General features: G+C 43.1%; 1 protein-coding gene across 11 annotated transcripts in view; it reads left to right on the forward strand.

Moving 5' to 3' along the window:
- The window catches only part of PTPRT (protein tyrosine phosphatase receptor type T), a 445,906-nt gene that overhangs the window by 381,391 nt on the left and 49,119 nt on the right, over positions 1-15,396 (forward strand). For 7 of the 11 annotated variants that reach the window (XM_064391854.1, XM_064391853.1, XM_064391850.1 and 4 more), the window contains 2 exons: positions 7,222-7,269; positions 9,502-9,650. In XM_064391854.1, the coding sequence (XP_064247924.1) occupies positions 7,222-7,269; positions 9,502-9,650 (197 nt within the window). The remainder of the gene's footprint in view (positions 1-7,221; positions 7,270-9,501; positions 9,651-15,396) is intronic. The other 4 variants (XM_064391856.1, XM_064391855.1, XM_064391859.1 and 1 more) reach the window with 1 other exon arrangement.

A 15,396-nucleotide genomic window follows, 5' to 3' on the forward strand; every position in this document is an offset into this window, starting at 1 on the left:
GTCCACAGATATGTCACTTATGGTTTATAACTGGATATTCATCTTTAGATTGGATATCAGGAAAAATTTCTTCACCAAAAGGGCTGTCCAGCACCAGAACATGTGGCCCAGGGAAGTGATGGAGTCACCACTGAGGCATTCATTCAAAAGTTGTGTAGATGTGGCACTTGGGGACAGGGTTTGGGGATGGACACAGCAGTGCTGGAGAAACAGTTGGACTTGATGATCTTAGAAATCTTTTCCAACACAAATGATTCTATGATTCTGTAAATGCTAATGGACAAATACAGAGCATCCCAAGTGCACCGTTTTAATTGTCCACTGCTTGTAGCCACACTTCAGGGAAATTCACACCTGAATGTTATTGTTGGGAATTTCTCAGCCATGGATGTAAGCTTTTTAAAAACCTTAAGGCTTCTGACACCTGGGAGTTGACATTATCCCAGCAAACATCCCTGTTCCTGGAGCTGCCAGGTTCTGAGTGTTGGTTTAGATCATTGGATGATGAAGTGGTTCAGATATTCAGATCTAAATCACCTGTCCAGTCCTAATGACAATGCTGCATAATTAAGGCAGTTGTTAAGGCACATGAAAATGCTTCACACATCAGTACTTCCAGAGCCATCTGTTGCCTAAAGATTGAGGGGCTGGGAAGCAATCAGGGCCAAGCTGTTTCTGCCGTGATAATGGTTGTCTGAGGATCTGGGGGAGGAGAAGGCTGGATCAATGATGTGAGGAAAAAGTCCCGGAGAAGTGAGGAGAGGCCTCTGGTGCCATCAGAGGGCTGGGGAAGGCAGCTGTTGCTGTGGGCAGGAACAGCTCTGCCCTCTCCAGCTCTCAGAAGCAGCAGGAGCACTCTCACTGACACCAACCCTTTCTCCAGAACCTGCCAGGCTTGCCAGGGCTCTGACACCCACCGGGCTGCCCAAAGGGCCACATCAGCCCTGACAGCCCCTCCTGGTCTGCTGCTCCAGGAACTGCCTCCTTTGCCCCTTCCTGCAGTTCTTCCTTGCCTCATCTTGGTGCTTTTTTCTGGAAGGTGTTCAGCAGGTCAGCAGAATGAGAGGGTTCATGTGCTGCCATTTTAAGGGGAGCTGATTTCTTTTCCATATGAGTTGTTTTATGTCCAAAGAACAGGGCAAAGGAGGATCCCTATGCACCACTGCTTGGGGGATTTTTTTCTCCATGACCTGTCAGGAAGCTCTTGAAAGAGGAACCTTTCCCACTTTCCAAGCATGTGAAGAGCCTTAGGATACCATCACGAGTCTTGACTTAGCCCAGTGATGTAATTGTAAATGCAGAGTAACTCCATTTCCTTTAGACCTCCCACTGGTTCACCAAGAATGGAATTGGACCTCAAGTAGATAGATTAAAGAGGAGGTTAACTAAGTATAAAGTAGAGGCTGATTCTAACCCAAAGGTGCTGCAAGCTAGTTGAATTTATTGATAAAACCTTTCCTCTTCTGCACATTTCTCATGTTCTACTGTTTGGTTTCCTTACAACCAAAAGCACCACTGCCTGAGAAATTCACTGCCAAGTTTCCCATTATAATTCTGTCTTTTCCCAGCAGTATGTGGTCAGCATGTTCCCTGCTTCATTTTATTTTGATATCTGTGTGTTTAAAAAGATGAATCAACTTCCGAGCCCTCTGTGACCCATTTTACAGCTGCACAGCATTGCTTTAAGCAGTCAGCTGAGGATTGTTCTGCCAGAACAAGCACAGGGGTCCTTAAGGGGTCTGTTTGCTGTGGGTCAATTTGCTAGACCCTTTTTCCTCAGGGAGCAGTGCAGTGACTCAGGAAAAGTGAAGAGAAAACCCTCTGGAGGGTCACCCAAGGCTGGGGTTGCAATGAGCTTCAGCAGAGGCAGAAGGAAGGGCTTTAATAAGGTTTAATGAGGCAGATGTCCACCGTGCAGCACATCACACCAGGGAAAAGCCAGAGGTGCCATCAGGCAGGCTGAGTGTTCATAGGAGCCACTGGAGGCTGGAGCTCAGCTTGCAGAAATCACAGAGCTTTCCCCCCACAGTACCACACCCAAAATGTCCTGAGAACAGCTCACTCTTAGCTCTGTGCTGGTGCTGCCCCAGGGACAGCTCTGCAAGCTGGAGGCATCACATCTGCAGTCATCTCACCACAAACACTGCCAGCACCAGGCTCTTGGTTCACATGGACACCTGCTCTCTCCCCTGCACTGCAAAAACCAAGCTCTGCTTTGGATTCTTTTCTCCTTGAACAGCAATCAAGGTAAAAGGGATGTTCCAGTAGTGAATGAAGAAAGCAGGAGAGCCCATGAAGGAGCATACAGTGAAGTTCTACTGAGTTTCATGTTTCAAGTTTCACATGAAATAGGGCATTTCATTAGAATTGAAGATGAAAATCTGAAATTGCTAAAGACTGTGCAATTCTTAGCCAAACTTGATTCATATTTCTCTGGACTCCTATGAGCAGAGAGGTTGGATTTAAGTTTATTTGAAATGTTGTGGAAATAGCAGCAGTTTGGTTATATACAGATTTTTTTAAAAATAGAATTGGTTTCTATGCTATGACCTTGCATGAATTATTTAGTCCTGAAGCAAAATTCAGTTGAATGAGTTACCAGTATTGAAAAGCAGGTTCCCAAATAGATCTGCTGGCAGATCTTTAAATGTGACCATATGGACTGTATCCCTTCATGTTTGGTTTCAGTTTCTGGACTTCAAAGCTATGTTTCTTAGAGCAATTCTTGTCTGCTTTCAGATAATTCCTCCCAACCCTTTGTCATCTTCTCTACAAGCATTTCTTCTTATTAGGGACCAAAATCTCCTATCCTAACTCTTCCAAACTGTTCTGTAATTATAATTCTATAATGATAATTCTGTTAAATTCCAAACAGTTCTGAATGATAATTCTAGAATAATAATTCTATTAAATTACAAATACTTCTCAATGATAATTCTATTAGAGTCACAGAGACATTTTTGAGGAGTACCTGGTCTTTACAGAGACAGGCCACAACATTTTGGTAATCTCTGGAGTTCTGCTCTCAGCCAGTCCTGTGTTCTGCTGCAATTCAGGACTGGAAAATCTCATTCTGTGGGATGCTTGAGTACCTGCAGCTTTGACTGGTGAAACCTGTCCAAAATATTCACTTATAGGAGCAGTTATTTTAGGCATGCATAGTTATTAGGTAAATAGTTGTGGGATTCTTGTACAGCAGCACTTGATTGAAAACTTCCTATAACATACAGGAAAGATGAAAGAGAAGGCCATAAAGATCTTTAACATGATTTAAGTGGAAATACAACCTAGGAGGCCTCGATTCCTGACTTGTAACTCATCATGCAGGATCAGCATCATTTTGTGTCCTTCAGGTTACCTATGAGCAAAGGCTGATTGCTTGTGGGTTGAGATCCTGTGAGGAGAAAGAGATGGAATTAGGAGCTCTTGTCCTGGTGCACTCCTTGCATTCTGTGCCCAGGGTGATACCTGAACCTTTTCAGAGGAGTTACTCTGTATTTACACCAACACAAATGGTGTCTAAGGTTGGGACAGAATTGCTGCTGTCTCTCTGCACTTAAGTTTAATGGGCAGTGTAAGATATCAGCCCAGCCAGGTCTGGAAGATGTTGGTTTACTCCCAGCTAAAGCTGTAAAACACAGACAGCAATTCATCCAGTTTACAGAAGGGTTTGCATCTAGTGACAGGCACCTCTTTTGCAACAGTATTTTCAACTGCAGCAATCCATATCATGATTTTATTATTTGCTCACCAAGAAAATAAATGGAAATGTTTTCTGTGTGTGGGTTGTTTGTTTTGGTTTGTTTCTTTCTCCTGGGCTGGGTAATGGCTGCAGAATGAAATTTAATCAAGAGCAATATGAGACCAGGGAAGAATTTCTGGAAATACAGAGATTCATGTATGTGTTACAAGCACTCAGTTTAATGTTATTTATTAGAAAAGGGCACTCAATGGCCAAGATGTTTTCCTTTTTCCCTGAACTGCCCAGAGCTCCAGGGACATGATTGCAATGTAGGAAGCCCCTTCAACTCCCACTGGAATTTCACACCAGTTTTAATTGTTGGGTGGTTTCAGCTGGGAGTTTCTTCCCATGGGAGAGATTGCAAAGGTTATTAAGCTAAATTTATACTTAGATTTTTTGAGATAACAAAGTTTGTGCTGAATTTATTGCCACCATCTGTGGGACATTTGAAAAGAAAAACATCCCTTTATTTTATTTAGAAGCTTACCTCTGTATAACCACATTCAGACATAAATATCTCCATGTATTTCCACAGATTGTGGGATCTGCCTGCACAGGTCAGCCTTCTAAATCAGAATTTTAAGAAGAAACATTCTCATTAGGTGCTTTTCTCATCAGATGATGGAAAAACAGGATCATTAATCAGTGGCTATGCTTGTCTAATGAAAGCAAATTAAAAAATAATATATCAAAATGCACAAAGTAGATGAGATGATATTTAGAACGTGTCTGTATGGTGATTGCAAGCCTAAGCCTTGCAGAGGGCAGGGTTTGTGGGTGTCTGTACCGGCAGGGACTAATACTGCATGGCTCCCACGTGCACCTGGCTTGTCTAAAGTCTGGTTGTAAGTAAAACTAAAAAATAAATACTAAAAAAGAATCATCCACAAGCAGTGATTAATTTGATCAAGTGAAGCTTAGATCATACTCTCAAGAGCCTGTGCTTGTATACCTACAGTACAAAACACTCAGGGCATCTTTTGACTTATCTCTACTTTATTTTCTCCTGTCCTGTGAAGTTTGCTCTGTGACACTGGCCTTTGCTCTTCACTACACCTTTACTACACCTTTACTGCAGCAACCTCCCTGTGCTCCTGCCACAGCCTGGCTTCAGCAGAGCAGGTTGAAGCAGGTTCAGGAGGGGCAGGTGAGGAAGCACACATTTAATCTGCAGCATGGAGCAGGTCCCCCAGTGTGTGACAGAGCACTGCTCTGAGCTCCCACTCCTGTGGCTCTGTTCACACCCCTCTAGTGAGCAGCATTTCCCAGCCTGCCTGCCCCCCTGCTTCAGAGATGGGCAGCTCCTCCTGCATGGAGCTCTCCCCCAGTTTAGAGTGCACAGCCTTCCCCAGAGCTTCCCACTTCCCAGCCCCTGCAGGCAGTGAGAACAGCTCCCCTCTGGTGTCTTTCCATGTCTGAAGACCTACCAGCCCTATTTAATTTCCTCTTCTCTAGATTAAAGGTCCACATTTCCTTTGACCTTTGCTTGTAGATCATGTTTCCACCTTCACCTTTCCTGTCCTTTGTGTGAGCCCCTGTGGCACACGTCTGATTTGAAGAGCAGGGTTGTAGCAGAGCTCTCTCCAATCCTCAGTCAGAGCAACAGGATCACCCAGATTACAGGGCCATGCCCTTAGTTTCAAACCAGCCTGAAACTATTCTTCCAAATTGGATTTGTCATCTACCACAGGTTTAAGGCACGGAGATCCTTTCCAACAGATCTGCTGTTTGACCAGTGCTCCCTGGGATTTGCATGGCTCATCACTGCCTGCCTTGAATTGGAGCAGATTCCATCACAAATTACAGCTGTACTCCTAGGAGTTTGCTACGCACAATTCTCTAAAAGGAATTTTATTTTTTTTTCGACTTTCCCAAATTGCTTATTGAAAATGAGGGCAATATGCAATTTGTGTCTGTAGGAGGAAATTTCACATTTAACTTACATGATCTATACCTAATGCCTAAATTACCTGTGCATGCAAATCTACACCACAGTGTACAAAATCCATCCTTGGAAACATCTAAAATTAAATCTGTCAACGTACATGCACGAGAGTTCTACAGGAGTGGCAGTTACAGATTTAATGTTCATGCATGTAGAATTGATAGAAAAAGTTAGAGAAGAGTTTGAAGCTGCTTTTAAAAAATAATCCCTGACAGTCATCCAAACCTCCATGAAACAGGAATCTGATCCTGCAGATAGTTCTAACAGAAAATATTGCTGGAGCTTCCTGATTAATGCCTGTGGCAGTAAATGGTTTGTGCTTGATACCAAGTTTGCATTCCTAGACTGTTTAAGTAGAAGTCCCACAATTTTAATATAGTGCTTCAGATTTTATGTCTAGTCTCTGATATAAGTAGAAGTTTCAAAAAAATAACCAAATCAAATCTCCATCATTTTTTCCCCCAAATTCACACTTACTTGTGTTCACTGCCAATGGCTTTTCTCCTTGCTTTAGTGGGGTCAGCATCAACTGCCTGATTATACAGCTGGTTTCATTTTTTCATTCAATTTTGAGCATCTTTCTGTCTCATCCCTCCTCTGTGTGTGTGGTGCTTGCAAACATCATCTCTTCATTTCCAAACCCTCTCAAACTGAAAAGAGCAACCTGGCAAACTCCATCCATGGATTCCTGCTTCCTTCTTGCCACATTTCCCTTACCCTTGGATGTAAACCAGCATTAAGATCATTTTATTCACATCCTGACATTCTGTGTCGATTGTATCAGACTCTGCTTCCCAATATCTGCCTGGTCCTTTATTTCCTCCCCTTTTCAGCTACATATTGCATGAGTGGGGAAGTGTCTGCTCCATGAGGGGTGTCAGCTGTGCTGGGGACACTCTGGGCACGCAGCCAGCCCATGACTGACACTGATGCTCCCAGAGCAGCTTTGTTGGGGTGTTGCAGTGGCTCTGTGCAGGGCAGAGGGGACAGTGGGAGCCGTGTCACTGGTGTGGCTTGTCAGTGATTCACAGAGATCCCTTGGAGTGCCCTATTTTTGGAAAGAGCATTTCTAGATAAATGCTTTTCCATTTCCAAAAGGCATTTTGACGTGCTGGGAAATAAACCTCTACCTAGCTGTGGGTTTTAAGTCACATCCCTAACATTCTGGAAAGTGCTAGTCATTTGATTTTCTAATCTTTTCTATGAATTATAATGATGGTAAGGACCAAATAGGCTTAGTCCTGTGCTGCCACTGTCTCCAGACACAGAACGGCAGCAGAAAAGGCACGTTTAGAAACTGAGAGCCCCTTGATGTGTCTGGCAAGCTTAGCTCTGAAATCCTCAAAAGGGATCTGTCTTCCTTTTCCCTCTAAATTTAGATGAAGAATTTTTACATTCTTGGAACAGAGAGGGAGAAAGGTGGAAACTGATAAGGCACTATTGAAAGAAAATGGTAGCGTTGTCAGATGCAGACCTGGGTTGTGTGTGCGAGGTAGATTGAGAACTTTAAACTCATGTCACCTTTTCTTTTTAGGCATTCAAGCCAATGTTTTAGGGGCCTCTCTGTCTTCTACAGGACCAGGTAGAACTCCTTTGCATAGGGCTTTTGTAAGCAGGCCTTTGGGGACTAAGGGGCATGGGTTTGGGGTTATTTTTTTCCTGCCTAGGACATGCAGAAATGTTGTTGCTCATTCACTCAAAGACAAAAACAAATTTGCCAATTCCTGCTCTTTGTAGCTTGTTGGCATTTCTGAAGAGATACCAGGCAATGGGGACTTACAGATAATTATTGCCACAAATAATTTAACTTATATTGAATGAGGAAGTCACCCCTTTTGACTCACCATTTTCAACCATCAGAGTCATGGTCTGTAGTGGCTCACCCCAGCAGTCCAGAGTGCTTGCTATTAAGGACTTCTGCATTTTGGATTAGTGTTTCCCACTGAGTGATTTTAATTCTTGTTTCCAAGGGATTCGCACAGGCATGTACGATTAGCAAACCATCAGGATTAAAAGATCCACACGGCAGGGTTAACACACTTCAAGGCTATTTTAGTTACCCCAGGTACCACAGCACAAAAAAGCAGAGGCTTCCATGTCTGTAGCTCATGGCTCCTAAATCTGGCTGTGCCAACCCTGCTGAACACTGGAAGCAAAGCTTTTAACATCATTAAATGCCAGCTTTTTGCTTCATCACTCAAGGACTGCTCCCTTCTTTGCATCTTCATCTGCACAAGTGGATACACTACAGGGGTTTGGGGAGATCTGAGCAAGCCCCCTGGGATGATGGACCCAATTTGAACAGCTCTGGGCATGGATTGGAACCACCAACTGTAAATGGCTGAACCCCAACTGGCTGAGCAGATGAAATACATGTGTTTGTTCAAAAGTCTGCAGCAAACATCCAAGTTTTTTCCATAAAACTGTGCTCTCCTGATCTGGATTATCTTTCTTTAAAACAGGCTTTTCCCACAGACATAGGCAAAGGATTTAACTCGCTTTGACCCTTCTTTCCAAACAAGTATAAGTGGCCAAGCTGCCCATCTCCTGAAGGCTGGGGCTCAGCTATGTGCTTGAACTTCCCTGTAAATGCCACTCTGACATGTTCTGGGCATAAATAGAGCCTGTTAGACTATGCTGGAAGGAGTACCTTTTTCTTTTTTTTTCTTTGAATCTAATTAAGTTTAAAAGATGGGTAGTACTTACCATAAGCATGTTGTTTCAGAGAAGAAAAACCTCTTTGCAAAATGATTTAGTTGTTAGGATATTTTTTTCTTATTTGAGTTGGAGAAGAGAAAGAAAACTAAAGCTCCTTCTTACAGTAATCTGTTTTTCTCCCTTTTATTTTATTTTCTTATCTAGGGAAGTGGTGTAAGCAAAGTTCTTTGCTGGTGCTAGGGATTTGTGTGATATTTTTTCAAGGTGTGGATTGTAGAATGTCACACATTCATTTTTAAAGGGTTTTGCTCTCTGATACGAATGAAGCACAGGGCAGTCAAATGTCAGTGGAAGCTTAGCAGCTCACTTTTCCTGCTTCTCCCCATTTTATTATGCTCTGTGTTTGCAAAAGAGGAGCCTCTTATGTTCTCAGCTTTGTTAGTGTTTTCAGAGCAGGCAGCCTTGCTGCTTTTGACAAAGTTTTTGCTGTCTCCTCAAAACAAGGAAAGACCCATTTTCCCAGAACAGGGCCATATTTGGGCATTGCTAAAACAACTTCAACCTTCAGCATGCCCCACCCTTCCCTGGCTGGGGATCCCAGAGCAGCTCCAGGCTGTGCCAGGACTCAGGAGGCTGCTGCCCTCACTGCTGTGCTGGGGACAGGACAGAACAGAGCTCCAGCTCTCAGGTGGCACAGAGCCAGGTCTCACACTCCCTCTAAGAGCATCCCATGGGATGGATGCAGATGTCCTGGTCCCCTGGAGTGAGCAGTGCTCCTATGCCGAGCCCTCTGCTCCTCCTGGAGCGCGCGACACCCGCTCTGGGGGCTGGACCTGTTCCACCCTCTCCAAGGCACCTGCTCCAGGGTTTGCACCTATTGCACCCTCTCCAAGGCTGAGGTAGCACTCCCACTGCTGGGGTGATGCAGGTTTGTGCCAGATGAGTGACGGGGAGGGAGAGCTCCAGGCTGGTATCACGATATTTATCGCGCTCCAGAAGCTGCATTAAAAACCTGTGGGGTTTCCTGGCGTGCGGTTTCTCACATGCCTTGCATGTCTGACCAAGTGGGGTAATTTTGTCAAAATATTTTGCCATTGCTTTGCTTTTAACGAGGGCAAACTGACCTTGCTTTCTCCCCTCTCCAAACCACCCAAAGGAAGCTAGCCAAGAAGCAGAAGGAGACTCAGACCAGCACGCAGAGGGAGATGGGTCCTGTGGCTACTTCTGACAAGACCTCCACCAAACTCAGTGCTGTTCACAATGAAGAAGCTTTTTCTTCCAGCTGCCAAGATGTTAATGGATTCAGTAAGTTTAACTTGCTTGCAATGGATATGACCCCCTTGGAGAGCTCTAGGTTCTTAAAAGGACCTATTCCTTTGGGCACAATGTTGAGGAGTTAGGAATGGCAGTGATAGAGATCGTTGCAAAAGCTCCATAGAAATCTGGAATGTCTCTGATACTGCCCATAATTTTACTGTCAGACAGGTGGAGAGCATTCCCCTGGGTCCAGATCTACTGAGAATAATTTGTAAAGCCTGTACTAATAACTGCATCACAATGAGAGGCACATGTTTATTTGTTGTTTAGAAATACTTTTCCTTTGTGAGTAAAAGAGTCAAATCCCTTAGCTGACTTGTGGGATGAAAAAACATCTTCTGTATGAAATTGTTATGAAAGAGGCCTGGTCTCCTGGCTAGAGAACTGGAATGGAAAGCAGCATTTCTTCCTTTGTCTGTGTCCTCAGTTTATTCTTCACACGGGTTCAGTAAAACTGATCTTAGTTAACCTTTGTAAACCACTCAGACCTCTGTAGCTAAAAGAGTTTTGTGGGTAAAGCAGCACCAAGTCCTACTTTAGCCTCACTAGATCCAGGTTGAGTGCATGGTGGATTGCATGGTGGATTTGTAAACTTTTTTCGTATTAAATAAATTGAAACTTAGACACTCTGGGCATGTCACTCCTTCTTTTGACACTCAGCCTGTTAGTTTGGACAAGGGACAGCTCTGAAACTCAAGTGTGTACCAAAACTCTTGTCTTTATTAAGCATTTTAGTGAAGGGTTTTTTTCCCCCTGATTACTAAAATGGAAGTGCTCATGATAGAAAATGTGGTTAATCATTGAAACCTCCCCCTGTAATCTGAACCTGAGTGGGACAGGTTGAGTGAATTCTCCCTTTCCCTCTCTTCAGGTCATGTCAAATTCCATCTGCATGTGCTGCTACTGCCACTTTGTGTAACACACCTGTGAGATGGATAAATAGGTGTGTGGGACAGCCAAGGCTGGCAGGGAACGCTTTTCTCTGACATTAAATTTACTTCAGTCAAGATCTAATTTTCTCAGGTGCTGAGTAGCTCTATCCTAAGGAAGAGTTCTGTGGGGTTCCTATCTCTGAAGGCAGGAGAGCAGCAGGCAGTGTTGTATCAGCCATCCCCAAAACAGCAGAGGCAGCCTGGCTGGAGTCTGTGGGGAAAGTCAAATGTTTGACACTTCCCTCAGAATTTGGGCTTCTCAAAGCTTGGGGATTCTTTTTCCAACCAGAAAATTAGAAAATAGACAAGCTTGAAATGTGACCTCATCTTTTCCCCTCCACCCTTGTTATTTGACAGACTAATTAAAACGGCTGAGTCATTTGCTTGAAATGGTAACTGTAGAAAATATGATGTATCAAGTTTTGTAAAGAAACAGCACTCCAGGTTTTCAGGTTTTTTTAATCAGTTAGATCTTTACTTGTCTGACATCTCTGCAGATTTTATCACTACCTTCCCCTATAACCTGAGTCAGTCAGTCACTCTTTATATATATGAGAAAGAATTATCAATAAACCTTCATGATTTCTCCACATTTTTTACTGCCAAGTCCAGGATGCTGAGGTGTTGGAGGTAAGTTCTGTGCAGGAGTGTGCACATGCTGATACAGAAATTTTACGGGTAAAAGAATTCCTTGAAAAGAAAAATAAAATAAATTTCCTTAATGGAGTTTAATACTTGTGGGTTCTATACAGTCCTACTTTGGAACAACATAATAGGATTATTTCTTAACCTTCCTGCTAACTAATAGAGTTTTACAGGGTTTATCCACCAGAGCTGTTGAAATCAACTGTCTTAAGCAGCAGTCAGATTCCTTCTTAAATTGTTTTTTTGCCTGCCAGCAGTAAATAGCATTTACAGCACCCCATGGTGGGCAGTCACCCTCTCCATCCTGCCCTCAGCTGTGGAGCCTGAGCTGGCTGCAGCAGGGAGGTGGAAATGCCCTCTCCTTTTGGAGGAAGAGCCCACCAAGAGAGGCAAAGTGTTTTCAATGCCAGGATCACCTTGCCAGCTCACAAAAGCAATCAAACAGAGCAAGACAATTTCCTAAGTAGGATCCCTCAGTTATTGAATGACTTGCAGGCAACTTTACCTGCAGAATGCAATGTCCTTGCAGGGCTTGTGTCCTTGCCCCCAGCTTTTACTTTCTGTCACAATAATTCTGATAACTTTTCAGACAGAACAAATTCAGTGGGTGCCTACAGAAGCTTTTCTCTTCCCATGCTCTCTCCAGCTGGCCACAGGTCTGCTCCTGGGTGAGTCCTGTCCATCCTCCTGCTGCTGCTTACCCTGACTCCCTGCCCTGCCACCACACAGGACTATTTTCTAAATCAGTTAGGTTTAAAAATCCCACTTTCAAGGGTGCTGCCTGATGCTCTGCACCATGAGGGAGATAAAGAATGAACAGCTGCCCTCCTTCTTATCAGCCCCTTGTTTTCTGTTGAGGCATCATGATCTCAGGTCTTGCTGAAAAGAGGAAGAGAATTGGGCATTTAGCTTTCCTGGGCCAAAGAAAAGCCTTTCATTCCTCTTTCCATTCTGCAGTGTTAGTTATTATCCTGGCAGGATTCTCACTGATACATACAGGTGTTGAAATTAAAGACTTTTTTGGACTCAGCCTCTGTCTCTGACTCTCCACAGAACCACAGAAAGTGCTTGGTGAAACATAGATTGGTCTGTGGCTGTTCCAGCTTGTCTGCTTTTACTTGGGGATTATGAACAATCACAGCTGGTCATTTTCTCAAATATCTTGGGCTTTTTTAAGATCTCAGTATATCCCAACTCCATGAAAGGCAGATGATGGGTCTGGTAGTGGCTGAGCAGCTCCCTGGAGTGCAGGAATGGTGGGAAGCAGAACAGTCACCTATAGACACTGGCTCAGGGCAGGGTTATTATGAAACAAGATGGGAAACGGGAGACAAAGTGGACCTAAATTTTCCTCCCAGTGTCTGCACTGACCAGAAAGGTGTGCAGGGGGTTGTGACCATGCAGAAATCATGGGCAGCTTGGCAGTGATGGGATGAGCAGCAGTGGATCAGCTCAGCAGGGATGCACTGATGTGCTGTGCACAAAAGAACTGCTCTTCTGGGTTTGCAGTGCTCAGGTGCCATGGACCAGCCTTGTCCAGGAGAATTCCCTGTCCCCAGAAGAGCCATCCTGACATCCTTGCAGGTGTTCTGGCAGGAGCTGTTGGATTCTGAGGATTTAACCCATTAAAATGCAGCCAGTTTTGCTGGAGACTGATTTTTTAAGGTGTGCTTTACCTGTGTGACATCTTAGTTTGTGGGGAGACAGCTCTCCAGACACCCTGCAGGAGGGACACAGATGAAGGAGTGGCTTTAATGCTTCAGGCAGAACATTCTGGAAGTGGGGGAACTGAGTTCTGCAGTAGGAACCACTACCACGAGTTACCAAGTCAGTGTGATTTCACTTACGAGAACAAGAAGATGAGAGGGAGGTGTAGGCAAGTGACACTCAGGATTTAAGGGATCCATTTGTACCAAGAAACATCAAAATTCACACCTTTCCACAACCCTCCATGATTTTATGGTCAGTAAGATGTAAAGGTCTTCACAAAAGACAAGCACAGCAAGATGTAGTTCTTACTCCTGCCCCATGGATAATTTTCACTCCTAATTAGGTGACCTGCCAAATGCAGTCTAAGGACTTGTAGGGTCATGGACATGAGATGTTTCTTTTATTAAAAATTTCTTTAAATAATTTAAAAATAAAAGACAAACCCACATTTTATCAAAGGCATAAAAGGAAAATGTACTAAATTCCCTTTTACTGGCTTCCTTGGGATTTTTGTGGGATTTGCTAGTTTAGGAAATATAAAAATTAAAGAATAATTTTCAGAATAGGAAGGAGCCTTCACCACTCTGCATGACTGGAGGGATCTGTGTGGCCTCACGTGCCACTCCAGGGAGCACAAAGAGAATTTTTAATGAAGTCTTAATCTCTGCTCTGATGTGAAATCCTCTCTGGATGTGTTTCCTTTGATTACAGAACCAAATGCCTGTGAGAAATGCTAGTTAGAAAGCAGCCCTGTGTATACATCTCATTATACAACCTGACTGATTTCAGGAACAAGTTCTCCAAAGTTTTAAGAAACTTCTCTTTTGTCATTGTGGATTTTTGGGAATTTAAGTTTTGGTTTAGGTTTTTGGTTTGGTTTTTAATTTGTTTTGGTTTTGGGCTGTTTTTTTTTCTTGGCTTTGTTTGGGTTTGTTTGGGGTTTTTTTCCCCTCTTTTTTAATCTGAATCTAAAAGTCACATCCCTGTGTCACAAACACAGTTCATGTCATAGACCTCAGTTGGTAGCATCTTTAATCAAACCACTGACATGAGGTGTTTATCTGGAAATTCATCCTCAGCAGCTCTGGAAAGGCAGTATGGCCCTAGGAGTTCTTTTATACCCCCAAATTCCAAAAAACTTGAGTCCTGCCCCAAGCCCTGAGTCTGGCCTTGCCCTGTGACACTGGGCAAACCAACTGACCTTACTTTATGAAATGTGGCCGTGTCCTAAGTGTGGTGAGAGAAGGGTCTGATTTAGGCTGACAAAAGGGCAGGAGGCCCCAAAGCAGAAGAACTTTATGACTTAAGGCAGCTGGGGCAGAGCTCCAGCAGACCAGAGTGTGAGGAACCGGATTGTTTTCATGTGTTTTCAAGTCATGTAGGTCTGAAAATAAAGTGTGAGAATGCAGAATGAGAGTGAGTTCATTAACTAGATGATTATAAACTGCTCAGGAGGCAATTCTGACTTTATGGAACTCCCTAGACCAGGGACTTCTTTGGGTGTCTCCACAGAATAAATTGAATTTTTTAAGCAGTGTTTTCTCCATAGATACAAAAAATTGCTTCTGAAATTACTTGATGTACACTGAGTTTTATCTACTTCTGTTGGGCTATGGAATAGTTTTTCCTGTGTTATCTGTTGTCATCTTTCTGATGTACTGAGATTTGTATTAGCTTGTTTCCCAACATTCTGAGGAGGAGATATATAAATGCCTGTAACTCTGGGAGTGAATGCAGAGTGATAACAAAAGAAAATGCCTTCAAAAGTGATGGATTACCATAAGAATGTGCATGTTTGCTGCTGTAGGTATAAACCAGCCTCATAAATTTACTATCAAGACAAGAATCTACAACGAAGATGTTGAGCCCTTCCTCCTTTCAAACAATATTTGATTAATATGGAAATTTGTGAATTCTTGTCCAGAAAAAGTTAATGCTGTAATGGGAGAAGGCAAGGATGCTTGTCCTGCTGACAGAACCCAGCTCACAGGGGAAGGGATTATAGGATTTATGAACAGTCCTGGGTTGAAGAACAAGTCCCTTGTAATGTTTTAACCAAAAAATTGCTACCCCACCTGTGTATTTTTGTGGTACATTGTGTCTGAGTAGGTTTATTTTACTGTCAATACTGATTCTCTGTAGTTTGTATTTTGGGGGTAATTTTTGAGGAATTTCCTCTTAGAGACAAAACCCTAAGTTTGCTCTTTTGGTTAAAAGAAAAGAACATTTAGAATGTAGACCTATGAATGTAGCTCTGTGTGTATCCTATTTAGGAACACATTGATTTACAGTAACTATAATCCTATATTTGGGGTCTGGAGTGCTTATATTAAAGAAAATCCATCATGATGACAATGTAATAAATGTAATATGCATGTTGAAATGAAAAATATAATTCATTTTGATAAGCCTTATATATCCCATATTACTGTGTTCTTTGAGGAACA

The sequence above is a fragment of the Passer domesticus genome, chromosome 16 (assembly GCF_036417665.1).
Source record: "Passer domesticus isolate bPasDom1 chromosome 16, bPasDom1.hap1, whole genome shotgun sequence".
Lineage (NCBI taxonomy): Eukaryota > Metazoa > Chordata > Aves > Passeriformes > Passeridae > Passer > Passer domesticus.